Source organism: Macaca thibetana, chromosome 3, assembly GCF_024542745.1.
Source record: "Macaca thibetana thibetana isolate TM-01 chromosome 3, ASM2454274v1, whole genome shotgun sequence".
In the NCBI taxonomy this organism is placed as follows: Eukaryota; Metazoa; Chordata; class Mammalia; order Primates; family Cercopithecidae; genus Macaca; species Macaca thibetana.
Window position 1 is genome coordinate 155,298,789 of NC_065580.1, and position 26,951 is coordinate 155,325,739.

At 52.9% G+C, this 26,951-nt stretch overlaps 1 protein-coding gene across 1 annotated transcript; it reads left to right on the forward strand.

Moving 5' to 3' along the window:
• The first annotated feature begins 253 nt into the window (after positions 1-253).
• Positions 254-26,951, forward strand: RIPK4 (receptor interacting serine/threonine kinase 4). The gene is made up of 8 exons (XM_050785694.1): positions 254-516; positions 9,487-9,778; positions 15,014-15,162; positions 17,057-17,106; positions 19,523-19,681; positions 20,430-20,533; positions 22,151-22,415; positions 24,309-26,951. The coding sequence occupies exons 1-8, from the start codon at positions 335-337 to the stop codon at positions 25,466-25,468; spliced, it is 2,361 nt and encodes a 786-aa protein (XP_050641651.1). The 5' UTR covers positions 254-334; the 3' UTR covers positions 25,469-26,951.

Consider the following 26,951-nt stretch of genomic DNA (forward strand, 5'->3'; position numbering starts at 1 on the left):
TTTTTCTTGATAAAGTTTTGCAAAGTGATAGCACTGGGGGAAACTGGGCAAAGTGAATGATTTCTTCCAACGGCATGTGACTCCGCAATTAAGGGGAAAAAAAGCAAAGAAAAGCAGGGCAGCTGATGAGCACGTCGAGGCCCTTCTCACGCCCTGAACACCCAGGGGAGAGCGCAGTGACCCCGCGCGTCTATTCGTCGGTCCGCAGTCACCCGGCGCTGGCAGGGAAGTGGGCGGGGCAGAGGGGCGGGGCGATCGACGGAAGTGACGTAACGGGGCGGGGCGCGCACCTGGGCACCTGGGAGGCCGCGGCGGCGCTGGCTAGACGCGCGCGATGGAGGGCGACGGCGGGACCCCGTGGGCCTTGGGGCTGCTGCGCACCTTCGACGCGGGCGAGTTCACAGGCTGGGAGAAGGTGGGCTCGGGTGGCTTCGGGCAGGTGTACAAGGTGCGCCATGTCCACTGGAAGACCTGGCTCGCCATCAAGTGCTCGCCCAGCCTGCACGTCGACGACAGGTGAGCGGCCCGGGCGGGGCGCTTGGGCGGGCGAGGCCGGAGCCGGGGTCGGGGTGTCGGGTCCCGGGGTCCTGCCTCTCTCTCCCGAACTCACCCCCGGAGCAGCTTAGTGGGGTAAACCAATTGCCGGCGAGGCCGCGGGACTCCGGCAGTGACCACTCGGCCTGTCCCGGCCGGAGGGGCGCGGGGGCTTTGGCGAGCCCGGGCGCGATCGCGCACATCGGGGCCGGGTCAGGCGGCTCCTCTGGGGCTCCTCGAGGGCCGCGTCTGCCCGGACGTCCGAAGGCGCCCAGTCGTGCTTCCTGACACTCCCCAAATGGCCCCGGTTTTTTGGGGTCTCCAGCTAGCCTTGCGCCTCGGACTCGTGCCCTTGGGAGGCGCGTCCGGCCCGCCCGGGACCCACCAGGGAGTTGCGGTCTGCGCAGGGCTTAGAAAAATTGCTGTGTGGGCCTCTGGGCTTTGTGAGTGGAGTTAGCCTTCGTTCGACTTACTTAGTAATTTACGTTGGAACACAAATTGGTGTAAGACAGTAATTATTTCGGTCGGAAGCTTCAGCTTGGCTCGGGCGAGGTTTCCCGGCGGCCGACGCTTGCTCGTTGGAACTCCAGGGCTCGGACCTGGCAGTGGGGTCCGGCGTGGGGTCCGGCATGGGGTCTGGGGTGTTGATCCGTCCACCCAGCCCCTTCTCGCCGCACACTCTCGTTTTAGCTGACTTAATTTCGAGACCGAACCGCTGGGGAAGGGCCTTGCGTTAATGCTCTGTGGCCGTGCCATGGGGCCCTCCTGCAACCCATTTTCTCTGTCCAAAAGTCAGAATGAAACCTGTCTGTACCTAGTACCTAGCAGGAGTGTTCAAGGTAACAAAGACGAATGGGAAGGACGCAGAGCCGCCCCTCTTAAATTCGGTGGATCGATTGTCGTCTGTGCATAATTTGAGAGGTAGGGAGAATGTTCTTGAACAGCACCTCTTTGTTGTTGTAGATTTCACTGTTTACAGTTGATTTTGATGGTTTATATGTAAGGCTTAATTTAGCACATTTTAATTACTTATCCTTTAATGAAGCTTACATTCTACATGGAAGCTATGCTTGTATTTTACCTAGAGATTCCCTGGACACATACACTCAGAGGCGGCTACTTTTAAAAATACCATTTAGCCTTTGCTGCCTGGCAGACCTGGTTTTGAATGTTTGGCTGATTGAGTGATGGGGCCGCTAAGCCCCAGCTTTTCTGCAGAATCGTTGTGATGCTTGTGTCTGGGGTGGGAGCGCGCTGCAGCCCCATGTCGTGACTATGACGCCTCTGTGGATGAGAGACCCGGCCTCTCCCTTTGCATTTTCGTCCTTGGCTAGGAGACTACACAGCAGAGCTATTGGTGGCTTTTTGCCGTAACCTTCAAATGCAGTGTTTCTTGGAAACATCAATAGAGTATCATCCAGTCACCACTAGTTCAAAGGTGAGATGCTGGCCCAGGCTGTGCACTTTTTCTCCCCTGCCCCAGATCCTGGGAACTTCTCAGGCCAGGAGGGGTGCTGTGGTTATTTTGATGAAATCCAAAGCACTTTGAGTACCAGCCAGTGGTTAGGTTCTGAAAGGGAACCCTCTCCATAGGGGCATTCGTTTTCTCTCTTGGGGATGTGTGTCTGACAGTCTTGTAGTTGCAGTGAGCTTTAATCATCAGCGAAAATTTTAACAGCACTTTCTTGTATTGGAAGAGCAAAGTAAACAAGCACCTCCCCAGACTGACTCACCAGCTCACATCCTTAGGATCTTCTGTTATTTCTAGCGACCAGTCCCTATATCTTGGGTGGCCTAGTTGGAGGGAGGCTTTCTACACTTGAGGCGGATCACTTAGGATATTGCATAGCTTGGTTGAAAAGTGTTTTGTACTTTAACTGGAAGCCTTTCCTGCCCTGCCCAAAGCAGACAGGTGGTGGCATGTCAGGTGGCTAGGTCGAGGTCAGCATCGCCTAGCAGGAAGCATTTCACCTGCTGTGCTCTCCTGGGCCTGGTAGAGCAGGTTGGGGCTTTGCCGTGTGCAGCAGTGGCTGATCTTTCTGAGAAGATGGTCAAACCCCGGCTGTTTGCGAAGTTGATTCCTTTAGGTTAATTATTAACTGTATTCGGCTTGAGGTTCTTGTTAGGAATGTACATCAGTCCTGCTGTGCCTTAAGGTAGTTGCTGTGTCATGTGCCCTGCCAAATTTCTCAGTGTTTTTCTGACGAGCTGCCTCCCACCCCAGCCCCTTATATTTGCAAGATGTTCCCTGAATTGGGAGATAGGATTTTCCTGGGGTCTTTGTGTGCAGCCCCCAGCCTTTACCCCTTCTGCCTAAGTCTTGCTTCTCTTCTTGGAGGGACAGCCCCTCTCACCCCTGCCACATGGGTCTGAGCCTTTTCCAGGCTGCCTGGGGTCAATTGTGGTCCTCTCCACTTGTTGCATAGGAGCCACCACAGGTACAGGTGCAGGTGAGGCTGATTTTCACTGGTCAAGGCTGCTTGCCTCTCAAGGTGGTCTGGGGTCTCCTGGCTCCCTGCAGCTCCCCTGGGCCCAGCCTTTAGCCACCCCTTGGCCACAGCACCTGCCCAAGACTTCTTTGATTAGCAGGCTGTGCCAGGCCATGTGAGCATGCTTTTCTATGCAAGAAAGGTCGGGGGCTGCCTAGCCCCTAGACACTTGGCAGGGCTCCCAGGAGCTCCCAGGGCTCCTGGTAGTTCACAGGTGATACCCCATTGATCTGAGGTTCCCTTCGTCATGGGGCTTGGTGCCTCGGAGGGTCCTATGGGGTGGCTTTGGAGAGACAGTCCTGTGGGGGGTCACAGGGCCTAGGGTGGGGTGTAGGGATGGGTGCTGTGACCAGTTTGGAGAGAATAAAGTGATCCCAAAGGCCTCGTTCTTCCCCTGCCAGCCCCCAGCGAAGGGGATGCTCAGAAGAAGCCAGTGCCTGCGGGGCGCCGGCTGGGAGCCACTCCTGCTCCTGCCGCATTCAGCCCTGGCTGGTCGGGGCGAGCCTGAGCAAACCCCAGGTTTGTAACAACAGAGCTGACAATTGGACAAGCCCATTTCTTGTCAGTTTTAAAAATAGCCGTGTGGGAACCCCTCCGAGGCTCCCTGAGAACATAATTGGATTCGTGTGCAGAAGGCCTCACTGCGAGGCATCAGCTAACAGATGATGAAACACTTTTCTGGCTACATTTTCCCGAAGGTAGTTCCTAGGTTTCTCCTTAGGAGCTCTTTGTTACCTGAGCGGTCTCACCGCCTCCCCCACCTCCCTGCTTCTCACTTTTCCCTTCGTTTACTGCTTCTCCACTTGCACAAGACCACGTCCAGGGGTTGTTCTTTCCCCCTTTCCAGGTTGCGTGCTTCCAGGGGAAACCGCAGCTGGCCTGTTCCACAGGTCTTTGGGGTTTCTGAGCCTGGAGAAGAACCCTGGGACTTTAGGAAGTTCCTTTTAGAAATGGTTGGTGTGATGATATTTCTCGTATTTCTTGCTACTCCAGTGCCCTCCCTAGGAGGGGGAAATACACTTTGGCTAAAGTGTATTTAGCCCTAAATGAGGAGAAACCCGAATTCATGTAAGTGCTACTCATCATATCTTTAAAAAGTTGAACCACAAGTTAATCCTAATTAATGTCCAGAGATTTTTCATGTGGAACCCAAAACAGGGCCCAGGGGACTGTGGGGTGGGGGCTTTCCCTGTTCCTGCACGGAAGCAGAATTAGCAGCGCTTTCCTCAGCAGCGAAGGAGAGGGGAACAGGGCGCCACCCCCACTGAACTATGCCTAAACCTATCAGCGCTTGGAGCGAGGCACAGTTTTTAAGTTGTGTTTTAATTAACACCGGCGAGAGGGGGTTCTGGTCAACCCAGAAACGCTGACCTCACTGTCAACAGTAAGAAATGCGATTTGGAGACAGTGCGAACGTGACTATGTGATGTTCCGTGCTCCCTGGCCACCACCCCAGCACCTAGGCTGGATTCGGCATCTTTCCATGTCTTAAAATAATGATAATAATAAATCTACAGTTCCTTTTGTGTGGTCATCAAAACAAGCCAGAAACACTGCTTAGAAGAAAAAATGTATTTAAAAAAATAGTGCCATTGCTGAAAAGCAATTGGTGGGTTCTTTCTGTGCTCAGAGTACCTGAGCACTTCGTAACCTCCCTCCATCGGAGAAGCCTCTTCCTGCAGCTTGCCCGGAGGCCCTTTCAGGCTTATTGAATTGCAGATGCCGCCGGGCGACACCTGACCCCAGAAGGGCTGGAGCTTCCTAAAGCCACTGGAGTTTCCCAGATGTCGCCTAGCGAGCACCTGAAGAGAGGCTGGAAGGAGGGGTCGTGTGGGTTTTGGCCAGTGGTTACTGGATGGTAAACAGTATGGGAAGTTTCTGAGGATATGCCGGTGCTTCTGAACGAAATCCATGCTGGTAGGCAAGAGAGCCGCTCCACCTCCACTCCTGGGCCTCAGATCTTCCACGGGGCGGTCCCGGGACCCCCTTCCTCAGCTGGAATCCTGTCTACCCCAAGCCTGTTTGGATCGTGCTGTCACAGAGAAGACACTTTTGTCCACGGAAACAATGACTTTTTTTTTCCAGGACAGCTGATTTTCCTCAAGGAAAATGTGTGGCCCGTGGAAGGGGGAAGTCGTGCTCGGCTCCCTTCAGGCAGTTGTGCAAAGATGGGGTGGACTCCGTTAGGAGATTCTAGCAGGGATCCGCTTTTGGTAGCCAACCGGCAGCAGTGGCCCTTTTTTGTTTGTTGTTTCTTTTAAAGTAAGGTAAATGGGGTCTCTGTTCGGCAGATAGGGCCCGGGGCAGGGAGAGTAAAGTACTTGCTGAACTCGGTGCGCTGGGGAGGGGTGTGCTCTGCCGCCAGCCCGTAGCTGTTAGAGTTGCTAATGAGCTCGTTCTGCAATCAGAAGTCACCTGAGTTTTATGTATTAAGCCCTTGGGCAAAAAGAAGAAAACACTATTTGCAGAGTGGCTCAGAGCTTCCACTTAATAAGCTACTCAGCCTTCCTTTGATTGACTTTGTTCTCAGAATACGTGTTTGTTATCAGTCAGCTTTGGCTTAGAGAGTTCACACACAGAATGTCTACTAAATGTAGAAAAATGACCCTTGTGAATGGCCAGCCTCTAAACACCTGAATTGTCATTTCCTCAAAACCCTCCGGCGAGGAGGGTGTGCCTCACAGGGTTGCACAGTGGATGTGGGTCTGAGTCCTGTGTAAGGACTTTGGCCCGCTCCCCCAGGCAGAGTGTCTGGAGGAGGGAGGCCGCACTGGTAGGGGAGGGGCGGCAAGCTGGCCACATTTGAGCAATCGGAAACAGGCAAATCATAACTCTGATTCTTAACAAGACAGAAGACAGAAGCAGCAGCTGGTACCACGTCCCAGTCCGACAGTTTGGAAGTTAGCGGCTGTTGCTGGGGTGGAAGTTGTGCTTGTATTCCTTTAAATAACAAATGAGGGCCTCGGCCAACCGGTGTTCCCAGAGGAGGAGAAAGGCCGGGAGCTGAGAGGTGTCATTTTCCTTCTTTGGTGACCGGCTGCGTTTTAGCTGATGCTTGACATTGGCATCAGGCCCTCTTCCTTTTTTCCCAATGCTCATTGAGACTGGGAACTGGCTTGAGAGTCCCCCCATCCCTTGATGGGTCCCAGAGCCTGGCCCACGCCGGTGGCTGCGGGGAGAGAGATTTCCCCTGGAGGGAGGGAGCAGCCGACGGTATGCTGGTGATGGGGCAGCTTTCAGCTACGCCCAGGGACCCCCACAGGCCAGCACTGCACACTGGTGGGCATCTTGTTTTCCATTAATTGGTCATTTAACCAGAGTGCTAGGAAAAGCAGGCCATGCTACCCTCCGTTTTGTCTCATAATACTTGCACATTCATTCCTGATACCTGCCTCACTTGTTCCCAAGGCCAGTGGGATTCTTTGCTCCTTGAGTGTATTCAGACACACTCTTGACCTGCCCACCCCCCACACCCCCCCAGCTGCTTCTCCTGGGGTGCTCCCACGTCCACCATGGGGGGCTGCGTAGCGACCCCTTGTACAGCTCCAGAGAGGTCCTGTAAGCCTTTCTCCTCCACATGCAGTCAGTGGATCCGTCCGGCAGATTCTTCCTACGGAGTGTGTGTGCTCTGCTGGCTTCCCCTCTCCGCTCTGCCAAGCCCAAGGGGGTCCACAGTGACCGCTCTGCTTTGCTGGCCTCCCGGGTGCCCCTGGACTCTGTGCAGGTCTCAGCCTTCCCGACTCTCTCAGGGGCCCTTTCTGACGCTGACTTCTGACTTTGGGTCTCTCTTGATTCTCCATAGTTCCCTGGACCTTCCTTTCAAGAGGCTTAGATTTTTCAACCACACTTCTCTTTTGGGGGTAATTCTCCATCTTCTCCCTTAGAGGGTACACGTAAACCCCGTGAAGACAGGAAAGGGACCTCCTGTCCTTAGTTCTGACATATAGTGGATTCCAGCGAGCGCTTGCCAGTACACAGAACTGCTTAAAATAAAGGTCAGGTGAGTGCTGGGAGTACTGAAGTGGTGATTCTGGACGGTAGTAGTTTGTTGGCTGAAAATGCACTCACTTGGTTTACATCGGGGTTATTAAACTTGGCACCACTGGCATTTGGGGCTGAGTAATTCTTAGCCTTGGGGCTGTCTTATGCATTGTAGCATGTTTGGTAGATCCTTCAGTTGTGACAACCAGAATCTTTCCAGACATTGCCCAGTGTTTCTTGGGGGGTGAAGTTGCCTGTAATTGAGAACCAGTGGGGCTATGCCCTGAGACGCAGAGCCCTAGCTGCAGGGCTCGCATTGTGGGGGGCAGACAGACTGAGATCTCCAAGCCTTTGGTACCTGTCCCATGTATGGGAATTTCCACAGCAGGAGCTAAACAGTAGGATCCCTGGGTTCCTGCTGGCCTTTTCTGCGGGGAAAGTGTTTTCACTACCGTAAGGGAAGCCTGGGAGGGGCTGAATCTCACAGGGGAGGTCAGATCATCAAGAAATGGATGCGTTCTGTTGGCACTGTTTTGTTTTGGATTCTCCAGCAGGCCAGGAAATGGGAGCCACTGAGTGATTTCCCAGCACCTGCTCCAGGGTTTGTCACTGGGAGGAGCAGGCCTGTGTCTAGGCTGCAGAAGAGCCCCCTGCTGTGGCAGCAGAGACTGGGTTATAGGCAGGGACTTGGGCTGGACTCTGGATTCTGGGGGAATTACCTGAGGGCCACCCCAGCCAGCTGCCTTGCGTGGCCTGTGTGTGGACATGGAGCTGCTGGGTTTCCTGCTCTAGGAGGTCAGATCTCTCCAAGTGTGGTTCTGAACGTTTCCTTTAGGGAGCTTATTATTATATTATTAGAAAGCAGATTGGCTGGGGACAGTGACTCATGCCTGTAATCCCAACACTTTGGGAGCTGAGGCAGGCGAATCACTTGAGTCCAGGAGTTCAAGACCAGCCTGGCCAAGATAGCAAAATCCCATTTCTACTAAAAATACAGAAAATTAGCTGAATGTGGCACACCTGTAATCCTAGCTACTCTGGAGGCTGAGGCATGAGAATCACTTGAACCCGGGAGGTGGAGGTTGCAGTGAGCCAGGATGATGCCACTGCACTCCAGTCTGGGCAACAGAGCGAGACTCTGTTTCAAAAAAGAAAAAAAAAAAAAGCAGATTTTCCAGCCCCAACCTGGAACACATTCTCAAGGAGTGAGGCCTGGGAACCAGCATTCCAGCCAGCTTCCTAGGTGCTTTCTACCATGTCTGTATTTGGGACTGCTGACCTAGATCCTCCATGGCCAGCATGCATCCTCGGATTCAGCCTCTTACCCTGAACGCATTCTGAGACTTTTGACCCATGACACTAATACAGACCATTGCACTGGGATTCCAGTCTGTGAAAACATAGGCTGCACCAGGGAAGTGACCTTAGACCAGAGGTTGGCAGACTTTCTCCACAACGGGCTACAGAGGCAACATTTTAGGCTTCACAGGCCGCAGGGCCTCTGTTGCAAGGACTCCTCTCCCCTTTGAAGTGCAAAAGCAGCCACAGCCAGTATTTAAATGAATGGGTGAGACTTTCTTCCAGTAAAAGTTTATACAAACAAGGTGGCAGGCTGTGGGCAACCATTTGGCAGTTTCTCAAAATGTTACACATAGAATGTGACCAAGCGATTCTGCTCCTAGGTATATATCCAAAATAATTGAAAGCCAGGTCTCCAGGCATTTGTCCCCCAATGTGTGCAGCTGTACGGCATTATCCACAAGAGCCAAAAGGTGGAAATGGCCTGCACCCACGAACAGATGAACAAAACGCAGTACATTTCATGCAGCGGAATATTATTCAGCCATGAAAAGCAAGTTTTCATATATGTTACAGCGTGAATAAACCCTGAAAACATGCTTAATAAGGCAAGCCAGACACAGAAGGGCAAATTTTATATGCTTGCACATATATGAATTTGCCTAGAATGTAGAAAAGAGGTTACTGAGGATGGGGGTGAGGGAAGGAGTTACTGGTTAATGGGTGCAGACTTTTTGTTGAGGTTGATGGAAAAGTTTTGGGTATAGATAGTAGTGATGGTTGTACCATATTGTGAATGTGTGTAATGCCAGGGAATTGTACACCTGTGAATGGCTAAAATAATACTATGTTATGTCTATTTTACTACATTTTATCTCTCTCTGTCTCTCTATATGTGTGTGTGTGTATATATATATGTGTGTGTGTGTGTGTATATAAAATTAGAATTTCCCTCCTTCTCACTTCTGATAACTCTGTGTTGCACAGGTACATTTCAGCAGCCTCAGGACAGAGATTCTGGAAAGCCCTGCGTTAGTGATGTGACAGTAAAGTGTGCCCCGTGTGTGTGCACTTGAGGCATTTGCTCAGCCCTCTGGAGCCAGTCGTCTTCTGGCCAGGTTACTGTTCTGTGTTTGTGGCTGAGTGACCACTGCGTGTTCTTCATGCCTTTGAACTTTTTCAGGGAGCGCATGGAGCTTTTGGAAGAAGCCAAGAAGATGGAGATGGCCAAGTTTCGCTACATCCTGCCCGTGTACGGCATCTGCCGCGAACCTGTCGGCCTGGTCATGGAGTACATGGAGACGGGCTCCCTGGAAAAGCTGCTGGCCTCAGAGCCATTGCCGTGGGATCTCCGGTTCCGCATCATCCACGAGACAGCGGTGGGCATGAACTTCCTGCACTGCATGGCCCCGCCACTCCTGCACCTGGACCTCAAGCCCGCAAACATCCTGCTGGATGCCCACTACCACGTCAAGGTGGGGAGCCGCACGGTGCCCGAGGGAGCTGGGCAGGGGGGGCCTGTGTCTTGGGGAGCAGGGCATCAAGGGGTGAAGCCCTGAGGTCAGGACACAGTCGGAAGAGGAGGTGGTTCTTCTTGGAGGAAAGAACTTGAAACCAGGGACTTTTGCAGCATGAGGACTCCAAGAGTCTAAGCTTGTCCTGGTCGGTATGAAAACCACACGCTGTGTAGCTGGAGGGTGGGCTTGGTGAACACGGGGGCTGTTCCCCCAAATCCTGGCATATGACTCATTCCGGAAAAAGATTGCGGGTTTGTGGGTTTTGGTCTTACGAAATCAGGTTAGAAATCAGCCCGTGGGCCAGGTATGTCCTTGCGAGACCTCAGGCTCTGCAACGAAGGGACGCGTTTCCCTCAGTGTTTTCAGGAGCTCAGGGTGGTGGGAATGTGGGGGTTCTCTGCAGTGGGGTCCTCACAGTGCTGTGGAAACAGGCTGTGAGGAGGGTCTCGTTGCCTGTCTGCCCCTGCGTAGAGTGCGGAGGAGCAGCGTGCTGTATTAGTGCAAGGCCTGGGAGCTGGAGCTTGCTTTTGCTTTGCTGATTGGTTTTTGAAACACAGAAAAGTAAGAGGGATAATATAACTGAGAACCAGCATTGCTGCTGGGCCTTGGCAGGTGTTAGCATCATCACCTTTGCATCAGGGCTGTATTTCCTTGTATCTCCTGTGATGGCCTCATGGCTAGGGTTGTACTGTTGTTGACATGTGGTGGTTACACCTGGCACACTGTAGTTTTTCCCACGTGGTGACATTCACATGCTCTTGGGAGGCCCAGGGTGATATGCTGGTCTACACGACACTGGTGTCTGCCCTGGGAGTGAGAAGGAGCCGAGAGCCATGTAATTCATGCAGGGGACAAGCAGAGGAGTCCCCGCCTGGCTTGGCTGTGCTACTATTCCTGGTGGCACAGCACTTCCAGGCCTCTCTGATGGCCTGACCATTAATTAGGATAGACCTGAATTCAGGGCCTGGCCCTGCCCCTGAGCTCTTGGTGGGGATGGGAGTGGTGGCCCGTGTGGCATGTGCACAGCCGCTCCCTGTGCCCAGACTCTGCGGCCGAGTGCATCTGGCGTGCCTTGCTCAGCCAGGGCGGCGGTGAGGAGGTCAATTTTTCACTTTGGGCAGTAATTATAAGTTGTCTCTTAGGTGGATGTTGCCCAGTAATAAGATTTCAGCTAGAAGATGAAGCACTGTCCTGCTAAGTGAAGTAGGAAGTTGAGATAATGGAGACAAAAAATCAAGTGACTGGGCTTGAATGGGCTCTAGGGTGGCTTCCCGCATCTGCTCATGTTCTGGGACCCCTGGGATTCCTGTTTCCTGTGACGGGCAGGGCTGGGCTTCACGTGCGGACCCTCCATTCCCGCCAACATTTATGGGCTCGTTTCTAGGTAGCTCCGGCCCTGGGGCCCTAATGACTGGTAAGGTCTGCTGTGCAACATGCACTAAATACCAGAAAGGGCATGCCAGAGGCTTCACCTGCGGGAGCTGCCCTCATCCTCAGAGCAGAGGTGCAGAGTGGACGGTGGCCTCTGGTTCTCGCTGAGTCTTGGCTCAGAGTGAGTAAATTAGCAGCCGGGATCGTCCAGCTGTAAGTCATGGAGCAGAGACCTTGATTTCCACCTGGCCTGCCACTGTGCTTGACATGAAAGAAACCAAATGACCACTGCACGTAGCGGTCACTTGGGGGCAGAGTATGTGACTTGCAGGCAGGGCTCGGAGGCAGCCCTGTGGGAGGGGGTGGGAGTGCTACTGGGGCTGGGCCTTCACACAAGGTCCGGCTTTTCTGCACTCAGGAGTCGGGGGCAGGCAGCAGCAGAGCGTTTAGGTGAAGGAAACAGCCCAAGAGACCCAGGGAGAGCTCTGGGCTTTCTTGCAGGGGTAGCAGGCAGCAGGGCTTCCCTGTCTTTCAGGATGGCTGCCGCAGACAGATACTGCCTGGAACTGCTTTCTCAGGGAGGCTGCTGTCGAAGGCACACCGGGTGCTGGCCAGGAAGTGACGGACATCTCTGCCTGGCGCCCCGGGACATCTTAAGGCTCTGTGTACCCTGACAGGCCGCAGGAAAGATTGCTTTTGTGTGACATCCTTCTTAATCAGGCATGTTAGTCACCATCAAGAAGCCCAAAAACAAACAGAAAAATGTATTTACATGACATACTTATTTTTTCTTAGAAATAGCTACTGGTATGTAGAGGGCAGCAGGGAGAGTGTTGGGGTTCTAAGAGTCAGCACCGTTGATCCTGAAGACAAAGTGTGGAAGCTCTGCATGGACTGGCCACTGGGCTTCTGGGCAGTCCTCAGTAGACAGTTATTCAATGCAGGAAAACTTTAATCTAGAATTCTGAAATTAGATCTTAAGTCGCCATTCCAGTCCTGCCGTTTGCCTCTGAGATATGGGCTACCTCGGTGCCCAGGGCTTGATTCAAACTGAAAATATCACAGCAACTGTTTGCTTCACAAAGTACATAAATATAAATAGTATATAAAGTAATAGTATCAAATTACTACTTGATATTATTCGACATTAAATATACTAAATACCAATATTAAGATATTAGTTGGAATCAATTTCAAGTTAAAAATGAAATACTTGGTTTAAAATCTCAGGCTGCATTTATATGTCCAGTTAGCCCAGAACAGACGCTTTTCAAAGGGTCACACGTGGGTCACGTTCTGCCGTGTCTTTCTTTTAAAGGCAGCAAAGCCCCGGCAGGCCACTTTCTTAGTCTTGACAGCTGGACCTTGAAGTTGAAGGGCCGTGTGCTTGGGGGCAGCTGTGAGCCCTCAGCTCTTAGAGATGCAGAGTCGGGTGCTGATGATAGTGTTTTAAGTGTGGAGGCATTTGCTGGTCAGAGTGGATGCCACAGTGGCTCGCTGTTAAGGACACGGGGCAAGGGGCAGCTTGGGTGGGAACATGAGGAAGGGCGGAGGGCAAATGCAGCTGGCCTGGGGTCTGAGATGTGGAGGGAGGAGAACACAGAGAGCCAGAGCCCTTCCAGAATGCTCAATTCCGAGCTTGCATTTTGTTGCCAGAGGTTTTGCAGAGAATTGCTGCTTATTTTCTTTTCACCAAGTATAGTCTGAGTGGCTGGCTCTATCTGACACAGAGAGGAGGAGAAAAGGCTACAGGGCTGGGGAAGCACCAGGCTGGGATCTCTGTGCCCCAGTCCCTCTCATTTTTTCTTTTCTTTCTTTCTTTTTTTTTTTTCCTAATGATCCCAGATGTCGAGGAGCGGTACTGTTGTTGCCTCCTTTTATGAAAAAAGGAAACAGGCACAGAGAGGCTACTCGCCCAGGACCACAGAGCTACTAACTTGTACAGGCAAGATTAGAACAGTGAGTCTGATCCTTAACTAACCGCGAGAGGGTGATTCTTTTTTCCTACATTCAGCCATACAGGGGGATGAAGGAATTGCCTAGAAAGAGTGTGTTGCTTTCTTCATTATTGTATTTTATTTTACTTTTCTTTTATTTTACTTTTCGTTCCGGGATACATGTGCATGACGTGCCGGTTTGTTACATAGGTATATATGCGCCATGGTGGTTTGCTGCACCCATCAGCCATCTAGGTTATCATCTAGGTTTTAAGCCCCACATGTATTAGGTGTTTGTCCTAATGCTCTCCCTCCCCTCTTCCCCTACGCACCGACAGGGCCCGGCATGTGATGTTCCCCTCCCTCTGTCCATGTGTTCTCATTGTTCAACCCATTTCTGAATTTGAAGGCTTTCAAGCCACCGATCACCATTGAACTGAAACTTCCTGTACTCGAGCTTATTTGGAGAGTTAGGACACGTTGTGTCCCAGTGTCCAGCTGCCGCCGGGGTTTGCACAATCGGGTGATGGCGTTCCTCTGGGGAGCTGACGCTTTCCCTGGGGTGCAGAGTGTGGCTATCAAGGCGGTGCAGGCCTGAAGGCCCTGGGAGAAACGGAAGTGGGAGGACATGAGAGCTGCTGGGGTCAGGGCCTTATCCTGGTGCTCCTAGCTGCAGACGAGGAGGGCTGGTCCCTGCTCACAGGCCTTCCCCCCACCTCCCTGCAGATGTGCTCAGGATCCCTGGAAGCCCGAGTCATGGGTCATAAATTCTCCCTGCTGTTTGGTGCTGATGACAGCAGCCCTATTGGCTCACCACATGGGCACGGCCAGCCCAGAATTAAGGCCTGACTCAGCCTCATTTCCTGTCACTCCATGGGTGTGTTCGAGAGGAGCTCAAGAGTTAATGAAAAGGATTTTTTAAAAAATCCATATGCCTTGAAGGAGAGTTGAGGGCGGCACTCCCCCTGGATCAAGAGTCCTACTAATGCTAATGACTTGTGGCTTCATCCCACACACGGTTTTCAGCAGCTTCAGAGGGGACTGAGTTACAATGGAGAGGGGAGGACAGTGGCAGGAAAGGGGATGCCCCTGAGAGAGGTCAGGCCGGGGGTCTGTGAAGTCTTCCCAGTGAGCTCCAAGGTCACCTTTGCCCAAAGGAGACCAGAGACCTGCCTCCCCTGAATGCGGACGCTAAGGGCATTCCTGGAGGAGCTGGTGGCTGGTGCTCCTTGGGGCCTGGGCCCTGCCAGCAGAGGTGTTTATCAGACCTTTGCTTGAACACATGTGTTTGAAGCAGCCAGCCAGTGTCTGATCACAAAACACTCCAGATGGACGGGGCTGCGAGGCGTGTGTGTTGTTTGCTTTAAAGTTTAAGCTTCTGAAGGTATGTTCCCCTTTAAAGGACTTGCAGCCACTTGCCCGCCAGCTTCCCCAGCTGGCAGGTTGCATAACCAGCTCCCCGGCTTCCCGAGGAGCAGACCTGATCTTCACATGTGTCTCTCTTTACCTGAACCCTCTAAGGCTTGCTTTTTTCCCTTTATGCCGGCTCAGCTGGCTGTCAACCACAATGGCAAACATGACGCCTTACAGAAGGTGGATTCTAATTCTTCTTGAGTTCTGTCTCAGAGAACTCCTTCCTTACAGTACAGTTCTTTAACCTGCCCGTCAAATGTGCTGCTCCTATGCCTCCAGGCTTGCTTCTGCCCCAGAATCTGTCTCCCTCCCTGCCTGGGGCAGGGCTACCTGGAGAGGCACAGACATGGCTCTCAGGGGCTCTTGGAAAGCTCTCACCCACCCTCAGATTGCAGAGGGCAGCTTTTGATAAAGCATCATAAAATGTCACTGTTGAAGGCTAATGAGCCCTGCTCTGATGGCTGTGTTGCAGATTTCTGATTTTGGGCTGGCCAAGTGCAACGGGCTATCCCACTCGCATGACCTCAGCATGGATGGCCTGTTTGGCACGATTGCCTACCTCCCTCCGGAGCGCATCAGGGAGAAGAGCCGGCTCTTTGACACCAAGCACGATGTATACAGGTGTGTGACATGCCACCCCCATCCCCTATGGGTGCCAGGGGCTCTGAACCTCAATGCTTCATGCCCTGAGCTGCAGCTTTCAGAGGGGCCTCTTACTGCCAGTGAGAAATGGGGTTCAGGCCAGGTGCGGTGACTCACGCCTGTAATCCCAGCACTGCGGGAGGCCAAGGCGGGAGGATCGCTTGAGTCCAGGAGTTTGAGACCAGCCTGGCCAACATGGTGAAACCTCATCTCTACAAAAAATACAAAAATTAACCCAGCATGGTGGTGTGCACCTGTAGTCCCTGCTACTGGGGACTGAGGTGGGAGGATTGCTTGAGCCCGGGAGGTAGAGATTGCAGTGAGCATGATTGCACCACTGCATTCCAGCCTGGGCAACAGAGCGAGACCCTATCTAAAAAAAATAAATAAATAAAAACAGAAAGGGGGCTAAGTCCACATGAAACGGGTGGGTGCTTGTAGAGTTCAGGGATTTCTTTGCTGTGAGTGTTGCTGGCCAAGGAGGAAGAATGTTCCTGGGTCCATGTTCAAGCCAGGCTGACAGCTCTGCCCTGTCAGAGCCTTGGCGATTTTATGACCCATGGGCTTTATGGCTTGTCTGTTGGAAGAACCTGCTGCTTTCAGTGGTCTGGGTGTCTGTACGCATGTTTGTACTTCCCGAAGTTCACTCTTGATTTTGTGAGGTGAGCAGCTCATCTTCTTCATGGCACTTCACCTTTGTTGGTCAGAGATCACTCCCCAAGTCACCTGGTCCCTTCCTTTTTCAAATTGTAAAGGTCTTAATCACACAAACTTCTTGGAGAAGAAAAGTGGGCGGGAGCATGTGAGCCAGCACTAAGCGTCCCGTTGTGTCTCTTATCCTGCAGCACTGTGACTCTGATCCAGCATTTGAGCTCTGCCTTTTGGTCATTGCCACCAGCAGCAGCCCAGGCTGACTGGTTTGACAGTAGCCATTGTGCATGTGCTTAGCTGGGGCTTTAAGCTGAGAGTTGCCTGGAAGTGTCACTTTGGAGACTAGTCACAGCTTGTAGAGTTAGGGGAGAGTTAAGATCCTCTCCATTTATTTTAGAGTTTGGAGTTTCAGCTTTTGAACCTGCCGTTTGAACTAATTTTTGATAGTAAATTCGGTGTCTATAAACAGCCACTCTCACCAACTCAGTGCTCCCTGGAGGCTCAGTTTTCGGACTTCTGTTTTTCTTTTCTTCTTTTTTTTTTTAATCAATTTGGGCACTTTTTTTTGGTGTATCCAGAGTAATGTACATGAACATATCCTTCATATATCTATATATTTCTAAGCAGCCCCCAAAAAAGGCTTTGGGGCGTTTGGCTGTATTGCCTCCTGTGTTTTCTGTGTGGTTTCTTTAACAACCCTCTGACAATGAAATGTCAGCAAGCCTCAGTTAGGAACGCTGAAATCTCAGCAAGCCTAAGTTAGGAACCAGAATCCGTGTTTTCAGAGAATGAAATCATTGTTAGGGGAGGGGGACATGGGATTTGCCCATCATTCATTCACCCATTTCTTCAGTAAATGCCTGCACAGGTGCTCTGTGCCTGGTGCTTGCGAGGAGATGACAGTGAGGCACACAGGTGCTGTTCCCCAGGAGCTCATGCCCCATGTAGGGTGGCACCCTCTCTGGGAGTCCCTCAAACTGCCTGAAGATTTGTAGCCCAGTTGACGAAGTTACTTGAGTCTGTCTGACATCTGAGCTGTCAACATGCTGGGCTTCACTATAGAGAGTTTTCTCTTTTTAAAAACAGGAGAAATATCTCAGTGTCATGGCTCTGTCTTTGGAAGGCTTCAGAACAGGTTTCTTCATGCCTCTTGCTGTGCATGAGCGCTTTCAGCTTTGAGTCTCTGGCTGTCAGATGCTAACGTGCCTGGTTTCTCTTCCAGCTTTGCCATCGTCATCTGGGGCGTGCTCACACAGAAGAAGCCGTTTGCAGGTGAGTGGAAGTGTAATGTGCTTGTCTTTCCTGTAATAATGGGGGGACACCTTGTTGTCCTTTCTCTATCCTAAAACACAGCCCGTGATCCACGCCGCCGTAGGTGATGCTCTGTGGTGTAATTTGCACGCGGGAAAAGGCACAGATCTGAAGGGGCCTGTTCAATGGAATTTTTGTAGGTGCCAGCTAGTTTTCTTTGGTTTTTTTGGTAGTAAAATATATATAACATAAAATTGGTCATGTTAGCCGCTTAAAGTGTTTAACTGAGTGACATTAACTACATCGGCAGTGTTGAAGAAGCGTCACCACTGTCTAATTCCAGAACATTTTCATCATGCCAGAAGGCAAAGCCCATGGCCATTCCGCAGTCCCTCTCCCTTCCTCCTGCTCAAGCCCCAGCAACCACTCATCTGCTTTCTGTCTCCATGAGTTTGCCTGTGCTGGTATTTCCAACTAATTCTTTTTTGTTTACTTAAAAAAAAAGTAATAAAATACACATAACAAAACTTAGCATGTTGACTGCGTGAAGCGTACAGTTCAGGAGTGTTATGTCTGCCCACGTGCTTGCACAGCCAACGTCCACAGCCGTTCAGTGTCATGGATTCGCATGCGGAAGCAGCGCCCCTGCCTAGCCTGAGAGCTGTGCTGTTTCCTTCCCCAGCCAGGCAGCGACCGTTCCGAACATCATCCTCAAAGTTGTCACACCTTGACTTACTTATCATAAAAATCTAGGACTTTTTAGCTTTGTTGGACAGATTCCCTTTTCCTCTAAAGGCATTTCTGGGCTACTTATGATATTTTGTGGTGTGACCGAAAATGTCTCAAAATGAAGATGAGAGTCAAGGCCTACCCCCTTGTTAGTTGGGGCTCAGACTAGGAGCTGATGTATGGGAAAGGTGATGGGGCGAGAAGAGATCTTCCCAGCATCGCAAGGTCAAGTATCTTGGCAGCTTTGAAAGAATGCCAATAGAAAGCACGGAACACGTTCTGCCAGGCCTCTGCCGGCCGGTGTCTCTCTGTGTTGCCTGACCACGTGTTGCCTTTCTTGCCTTCTGTACGTTCTCCCACACAGTGCCTACGGCCCGAATGCTTGTGAAATGTGACGGTGTCTGATAGATGAGGGGGTCTGATAGATGTGACACTCGAAGCTAGGCACAGGGGACAGATCAAGGCTCAAGTCCCTGTGCTTTATTGCTGAATATGCCTAGTGTTCCATTATTGGAACGCTAAGCATGTGGGAATTATTCATATCCTACTGCTCAAGGTCATCACCAAGGTCTGATTTTTCAAATTCAAAAAGTTGCAGCCTCAGGCATAGACGGGTTAATAGATAGGAGGGGGTTCCAGGTGCAGGAGAACAAGGCCTCTCCCCAGCTTTTCCAGTCTGCGTTTGGCAGCAGGACATATTCCAGGTGTTTACGTCAGTTCACTTTCGTTTTATTTAGAAGAGCTGTTGGTTTTGGAAGTCTGAATAATCATGGAAATAGCCTGTTAAATACTTAAGGTATTTATTGCACAAGATTTAATGGGAAAGTGGAGCAAAACATCGTATGGAATCCTGGCAGCTGTGGGTGATTCTCAGCGGATTTTCCACACCTGCTGGGGCACACGGCCTCTCCAAAGAGCTGCCGTTCCATGGGCTGACGTGTTTGTATCTGGAGCGCAGAGAGGGCTGTTGGGAACAAGAAGCTTGGAGTCCACCTTGAGGGTTCCAGGCTATGCAGAAAAAAGAACTTGGCCCACTGGAGGTCACCCTGAACCCTTCCCAGTCAGGGTGGAAGTTGTGGCCATAATAATAATAATAGTATGCCAGAGCCCATGCATACAAGTGAAGGCAGTCAGAAAGGACAGGTGCGGCCCCACATGGTGAATTGAAGGGAAAGAGCCTTCCCACACACCCCAGCCCTGGTGCAGCTGCAGGGGAGGCCAGCTGGGGACCTGAGCTTGGGATTGGAGTTGGAACTGAGGAAGACTTCTTCGCCATTGTAGAGAGAGTTGGGTCTCTGTGGATGCAGGACGCTGTGGCTCCTCCATGGTGCGTGAACCTCATTCCCTTTGCTGGCTTGGGCTGTTGATGGAATGTGCCTCATAAGATATTGTTCTTCTTTGAACCTCATCTTCCTTTGGGTGGGATGCCGAGAAAGATCTCTGTGACCAAACACACTGACTCCATCTGGTAGATCAGAACCCAAGGAAAGAGGTCGATTTCAAAACTAGTAAACTAGAGAGCACGGTGCCCCGTGAGGATGAGGGTTACAGGAATCTCTGGCTATGGAATGGGAGGGGAAGCCGTCTCCCTGGGATGGTGTGGGGATGGTCCCACCGTGGTCCCCGGCAAATGTGTCATTTCCTCCCAAGAGTGAGACGCTGCCACCCAGCCCTGCAGAGCCCCTGACTCGCATCCTTCCCTTGGCAGATGAGAAGAACATCCTGCACATCATGGTGAAGGTGGTGAAGGGCCACCGCCCTGAGCTGCCGCCCGTGTGCAGAGCCCGGCCGCGCGCCTGCAGCCACCTGATACGCCTCATGCAGCGGTGCTGGCAGGGGGATCCGCGAGTTCGGCCCACCTTCCAAGGTGAGTTCCCCAGGGTCTCCCCAGCACGGTCTGTGGGTGTCACAGGAGATAGTGGTGACGGACAGGACAGGGTCAGGGACCAGGCCTGGGTGAGAAACGAGGCATGTAACAGGTGGGCCAAAATGAGCCCTGCACAGATAGGTTGGCCCCAGCACCTGCCTGTGGCCTCTGGTACTCAAGGCTCGGCCACAGCAGCTGGAACTGAGTCGCCTCCAACCATCCATCCCCTGCTCCCCGCCAGGGCTGGGCTTGCTGCCCAGAGGAGTCTGTATGGGAGTCTGAAGTTCAGGTGCAGCCATGCTCTTCCCGGGGACTCACCTGGCTGGTGGCTGGAGGTGTTGCCCTTGGGGAGTTGACTTCCTGGGACAGATGTGTCTCTGGCATAGGAAAGTGACCCTGATGAGATGGAAACTGCTGCATGTAAAGCTTACGGCAGGAAACGGGATGAATGGGGAGCTCCTCCGCCAGGTGCTGGCAGCTCTGCTCCCTGCAACTGGCAGGTGGGGCTTTCCCGGGGAAGGCTTCTGCTTTGAGTCTGGTGAGGCCTGCAAATGATTACCAACGGGGGGCCTGGGTTTGGCCAGCAAATCGCCCATGTAGGGCCCCTGGGCTTGCCTGGCGAGCTCAGCCTGGGCCGAGGCATGTGAGAAATCCCCCAGCTTGTGGAGGCCCCGCCCGTGTTTAAATGGAAGGCTTGTGTACGTAGAAGTTATCATCCGAGTGACATGTCCCCTTTCTTCCCCACAAGAAATTACTTCTGAAACCGAGGACCTGTGTGAAAAGCCTGATGATGAAGTGAAAGAAACCACTCACGACCTGGACGTGAAAAGCCCCCCAGAGCCCAGGAGCGAGGTAATGGGCCCTTCCCACAGGGGTCTTTTGTCTCCTCGGCTTCCAGGCAGGGTTTCCAAACCCCTCCTCCTCTCTGCAGACTCCTCCGCGCCCGGACCACTCTCCCTCTCTTCTGAGCCCATCCCGCACCCAACTCCGTTAGAAGTGTAGGTCCCACGGGGGCTCAGGTCCACCTGCCCGACTGCATCCCCGCCCCACCTCCTGTCTGTGATTCTGCATGAGTAATGTAAGGGCTTCCCTGACACTAAATAGCCACTCATTGGATGTGCGTGGAACCACGGGGATCAGAAGGCCCAGCCCCAGATGGGGAGGGAGAGCTGGTGTCTGGGTGTTTTTGCACCTCTGGTTCGGGGATCCAGTCCCTTTATAGCTGCTCATAAATGGTCTGTACTCTGATGAGTGCCACCTAGGTGATTTCAGATGTGATAAGAAGTTCCAAGTGCCAGGGCTGGCTAAATACCCTTTCAGGTGATGAGACTGGAACAGACCTGTGAGGCAGAGCTAAGTGAGCTTTATAACGTGTTATCTGGTGTTGGGCAATTGATCCCAGCCTGTCGGTGTGAGCTCAGGAGAGCCGGAAACATGTATGGCGTGCCCACTGTCTCAACATAAAGTGCATGCGTGCCAGTGAGTCTGGGAGCAAAGGTGCCTGGGGGTTGCTGGTGAAGAGGCAGACCTGGGCCCTGATAAGGGAAAGAAGGCAACCAACATGTGGGGGTGGCTTGGTGCACCCAGCAAGAGTGCGGGACATTGAGCCGTCCCACAGAGGGTGGGGATTTGGGGCAAATAGGTGTGCCTAAGGGAAGAAATGTGAAATCCTGTCAGATTCCACTTACCCACCAGAAACCTGCTGCCCCTGCAGTCCGTGAAGCGAGACCCTTTCAAAGGTGTCATTGGTGTGCGTCGGACTGGATTATCCCTCATCCTTGTAGCTGGGCCCTTCCCCCTTCCCTTGTCCCCACACAGCCCCCAGGCCAGCCCCACGTGGTTCCGCGGGGAGGTCGCAGTTGTAGCCACCTGTGGGGGTCCTGCCCAGTTCTTGTCTGTCCTCTTGTTTCCTGCCAATGCTGGCCTGTGCTGGGCAGCTGTGTCCTGCCACGCATGCTTCACCACACTCTGCAGCTTGACATTGCCTGCCTTTTGTCTGGGTGACGCTGTGCATGGTGCTACTGAGCAGATGGCATCCAGAGCTGCATGAGGCTGGATTTTGCACTTTTATGAAGTCGATCTTTCCTTAAAATGTTTCTGGGCTGGGTGGAGCCAGCGCAAGTCTTTGTAGCTCCAAGTCTTTGAGCTCCCTGGCGCTGTGCGGCTGCGTCGTCTGAGCTCCACGGCACTGTGCGGCTGTGGAGTCCGAGCTCCCTGGTGCTGTGCGGACCGACGTGGTGTCTGAGCACCCGGGTGCTGTGCAGACTCGGCGTCTGAGCTCTCTAATGCTGTGCGGAGGCGGGGTCTGAGCTGGGGGACTGATAGGTTATCTGTGTTGCTTCCAGGTTCCGTCCTTTCTTCCCCCACCTCCCTCCCATGGCCCACCTTGCTCTTCCGTGTTTGTGTCATGGGCGGGCCATGCGGGGTATGGCAGGGTCTTCACCCACCCCTTCTTCTGCATCTTCGCAGGTGGTGCCTGTGTCTGCCAGGCTCAAGCGGGCCTCCGCCCCCACCTTCGATAACGACTACAGCCTCTCCGAGCTGCTCTCACAGCTGGACTCTGGAGTTTCCCAGGCTGTCGAGGGCCCGGAGGAGCTCAGCCGCAGCTCCTCTGAGTCCAAGCTGCCATCGTCCGGCAGTGGGAAGAGGCTCTCGGGGGTGTCCTCGGTGGACTCCGCCTTCTCTTCCAGAGGATCACTGTCGCTGTCCTTTGAGCGGGAGCCTTCGACCAGCGGTAAGTGGGGACGCCTCTTTGTGTCCCGGGAGATGCTGGGCTCGGCGGGAAAGTTGACTGGACTCAGTGAGCAGCTAAACGGAATCAAGGGGAAGTTTCTCGACCCAACAATAATTCTTCTTTGTGTTCTCTCTGTCTGAAGTAATTAATTTTGGGTGTTGGGCATTTGGCTCCATCCTATGTCGCTTAGCATACGTGGGGAACAGGCCACATCACCAGTCCATGCAACAGTCTTGCCTGTGCCAGTGCCATGGGTAGAGGCTGACCTCTGGTCTACAGATTGGAAACCCCATCCAGTGCGGTGAGACCGGCGAGGAGCTGAGTCCCACTCCCTGGCGGGCCTCCTGTCTCCAGGATGGCAGTCCCACACCCTCTGCTCAGATGCTGCTGGGTACACACCCATGCCTTCGCATATGTGGGCTCCCCATTCACGGTAGTCCAGGCCTTGTAATGTGTTGGTTATCCTTGGAGGTTTTAACACCAGGCCACCTTTGCAAATCTCCTGTTAGGGAGGAGCACTTCTCACTTAGCGAATCTTATCTTTTTATGTTAATTTTGATGGCTTTTGTTTTTGGAAGGTGCTTTTTTTCCTATCCCTGCCCCAGGGTGCTGGGCCTAGTGGTCATTCTGGCTTCCTTTTTGCCAGCTGCAGTGGTAAGATGTGGTCCTGCCCTATTCCTGAAGGGGCTGCAGCTCTGATGGAAAATACAGGGATTTACACTCAGGGCTACAGCCACGGGGGCTGAGGGCCAAGGCTGTGATCTTGGGGGGAAGGATGTACCAATCCATCCTGTCTTTTCCTGGTGGATTGGTACATCCTCTTGGAGGCAAAGACTTTTCCTGGATCTTACAGACCTCCTGGGATTTTTAGATTAGAATACTGGGGGCAAAAGAGGGTGTCTTGGGTTAAGGAAATGCTACATAGACACAGTGGGGAAGACCTGGTGTGACGGCAGATAAGCAGTAGGTGATGGGGTTGAGGAAGAGAGTCAGGGCCAAGTCTAAGACTGGGCAGAAAGAAATACCACCATCTCCCATGGAGAAGTACGTTCTAGAAAATTCTCTTTGGGTCTAATACTCTGAAATGGCATATCGTCTTCATGCTCGAGAGAGGATTATTTTACTGGCTCTACTCAGAATACCAGTGTTCAAACACCAAGCCCGACTGGGAGGGTTCCGTTTTCTTAACACCTTAACACCGCCACCTTCCAAGTCCCCATGTGTTTCACATGAGGGTGGAGGAGAGTCTTATTTCAGGAACTCAGAATTCCAGGCACTACAGTAGGATTTTTGTGGTAAATGCAACTTTTCATCTTGAGTGCTGGACTAACGTCTTCCTGAAACAAGAGGCTCGGTCCCTTCAGGATTATCATAGCAAACTTCCCTCTTGACCTCCCCAGGTCAGGAGGTGCCACTTCGAGGTGGGGCAGGAGCTGCAGCAGCCCCTTCCAGCTCTGGGCACCAGCTCTGCAGGCTGCTAGGCCTGGGGTGTCCGTGGATGGCAAGTGCCAAGGCTTCCAGGCGAAGGGGTCTCCGGCCTGGTCTTTTAGTCTGTGCCCTTTTTCCTTCTTTGTTTAATGAAGGAATGTTTGCAGTCACTGCCATCTCTAGGCACCAAGGGGGTTCAGCACCCCGCAGGACAGCGAGAGTGGGTTTTATTCTGCAGACCAACTAACGAGCACCTGAAAGACATTCGCCGGTCTGCCCCGGGGCTCCCACTAGGACTGACCTTAATCAGGAGGCACAGATAATGCTCAAACATGGTCAGGTGTCCAGTGAACAGCCTGGAGGCCTTGGCACTCCTCCACCTGAGTGCCACAGCCAGGCTCCCAGAGACGCTGCGTCCCTGGATGTGCAGCCGCGCTCTGACGCTTGCCTCTCCTCTCCCTGCAGATCTGGGCACCACAGACGTCCAGAAGAAGAAGCTCATGGATGCCATCGTGTCTGGGGACACCAGCAAGCTGATGAAGATCCTGCAGCCACAGGACGTGGACCTGGCGCTGGACGGTGGCGCCAGCCTGCTGCACCTGGCGGTGGAGGCCGGGCAAGAGGAGTGTGTCAAGTGGCTGCTGCTCAACAATGCCAACCCCAACCTGACTAACCGGAGGGGCTCCACCCCGCTGCACATGGCCGTGGAGAGGAAGGTGCGGGGCGTCGTGGAGCTCCTGCTGGCACGGAAGATCAGTGTCAACGCCAAGGACGAGGACCAGTGGACGGCCCTCCACTTTGCAGCCCAGAACGGGGACGAGTCTAGCACGCGGCTGCTGCTGGAGAAGAATGCCTCGGTCAACGAGGTGGACTTTGAGGGCCGGACGCCCATGCACGTGGCCTGCCAGCATGGCCAGGAGAATATCGTGCGCATCCTGCTGCGCCGAGGCGTGGACGTGAGCCTGCAGGGCAAGGATGCCTGGCTGCCGCTGCACTATGCCGCCTGGCAGGGCCACCTCCCCATCGTCAAGCTGCTGGCCAAGCAGCCGGGGGTGAGTGTGAACGCCCAGACACTGGATGGGAGGACGCCCCTGCACCTGGCTGCACAGCGCGGGCACTACCGCGTGGCCCGCATCCTCATCGACCTGTGCTCCGACGTCAATGTCTGCAGCCTGCTGGCACAGACACCCCTGCACGTGGCCGCAGAGACAGGGCACACGAGCACTGCCAGGCTGCTTCTGCATCGGGGCGCCGGCAAGGAGGCCGTGACCTCCGACGGCTACACTGCTCTGCACCTGGCTGCCCGCAACGGACACCTGGCCACTGTCAAGCTGCTCATCGAGGAGAAGGCCGATGTGCTGGCCCGGGGACCCCTGAACCAGACGGCGCTGCACCTGGCTGCTGCCCACGGGCACTCGGAGGTGGTGGAGGAGTTGGTCAGCACCGACGTCATTGACCTGTTTGATGAGCAGGGGCTCAGCGCATTGCACCTGGCCGCCCAGGGCCGGCATGCGCAGACAGTGGAGACTCTGCTCAGGCATGGGGCCCACATCAACCTGCAGAGCCTCAAGTTCCAGGGCGGCCATGGCCCCACCGCCACCCTCCTGCAGCGAAGCAAGACCTAACTGGCTGCCTGTGGAGACCAGGGGTCCATGTGGGGCTCTTGGTCCTGTCCTGTCTTCCTCATGGGGATGGAACGATCCTGCGTGGGGCCCTGTTGTGGCTTGCCTAAACATTGACCAAGCGGAGGTGACATGGTGCCATCGGGAGGTGGCTGCTGCTGACCGGAGTGTCCCCTCCAGGCGAAGCTGGCTCAGGTGCATGTGCCTGCTCCATCACCGATCTAGGCACCTGCTGTCTGAAAGGACCGTGGGTCAGAGTCATTTCGTTGTGCTCCTAATGGGCTGCTGAGGCTGGTCTCTCAGTGATGAAGCCCCAGGCGAGGAAGCATCCACTCTCTCCTGAGGCGAGCCATCTTGGGCCGCTGGAGCTCACCAGTCTTGAGGGAAGAGGTGCAGGAGAAACTGTTTTTTATCTTCATACACAGCAGTGGGCAGAGAGGCCTGTCTTAAAGTTTCCATGGAATTGTTTTATAAAATATCTTAAGAGATGAATGCCTTATCAGCTGCTGCTTGAAACCTGTTAAAAATGTTCATAACATTGGATAGTCTAGTCTGTAAATGATGACTAAGTAGTGGGGTTGGCTTTGAAAACAAGTTTTATGCAACAAGGAGTGAATGGTAGCAGCCAGCATTGCGGGACGTGTGTGTGGCCAGCTCTTAACCATTCCAGTCTGTTACTTTGGTGAGTCCTTGTGGACAACCACACACACGTGCTCACATGGTACTAGCTGCTGTTCATTTCTCATTGTCTAAGGTGTTTTGGGAACTCTAGAGCCACAGGCATAAGAGTCATTAAAAAAATTCTCCGTTTGTAACCTCAGTCCTGGGGACTGAGGCGAGCCCCCTCAGGTCGCTGGAGTGCAGCAGTCTTGGGGGAAGAGGTGCAGGAGAAACTGTTTTTTATCTTCATAGACAGTATGAAGATAGAACTATGTAGTATTACCTAGACATGGACAGTATTACCTAGGTAGATGCACTGCTCATCTGCGTCCTTTCCAGCTCTCATTTTTGGTAGGTGATTTGGGATAAGGATAGTGTTTTGGGGTTATAGGGGGAGGGTTTCTGACCTGCTTTGCAGACGTGCATCCGCACCTCAGCAGTTTGGGGTGTGGCCCCAGGGCGGTTATTGGATGTAAAAGATGCGGCCCATCTAGTCTCGCAACTTAACTATCACCTGTGTCCCATAGGGTGCCTTCCTAATACTGTTATTAGCATAAGTTTGTTGCAGAACGTGACCCTGTGTGCAAACATGTACCGTGGCCTGGTATATGATAGAGATTGATATTAATGTACCATGTATGTTAATGTGAATCTGTGGGCAGGATACTTTTCCATGACAGGAAATATCCAAGCTGTTAAAACTGGCTATGTTTTAATATGCCTCATTTTGCCTTTACTGTGTTATGCTACTATTGTGTGGACTGCATGAGGGACGAAAAGTTCCATTTGGTGTCAATAAAGCAAAGTACTTGCCTGCTTTTTTGAA

Coding starts and splice junctions, on each gene's coding strand:
- RIPK4 (XM_050785694.1), top strand. CDS start 335: ATGGAGGGCGACGGCGGGACCCCGTGGGCCTTGGGGCTGCTGCGCACC. Junction 15,163..17,056: donor ACCAAGCACGATGTATACAG/GTGTGTGACATG, acceptor TTTCTCTTCCAG/CTTTGCCATCGTCATCTGGG. Junction 22,416..24,308: donor GCGGGAGCCTTCGACCAGCG/GTAAGTGGGGAC, acceptor CTCTCCCTGCAG/ATCTGGGCACCACAGACGTC.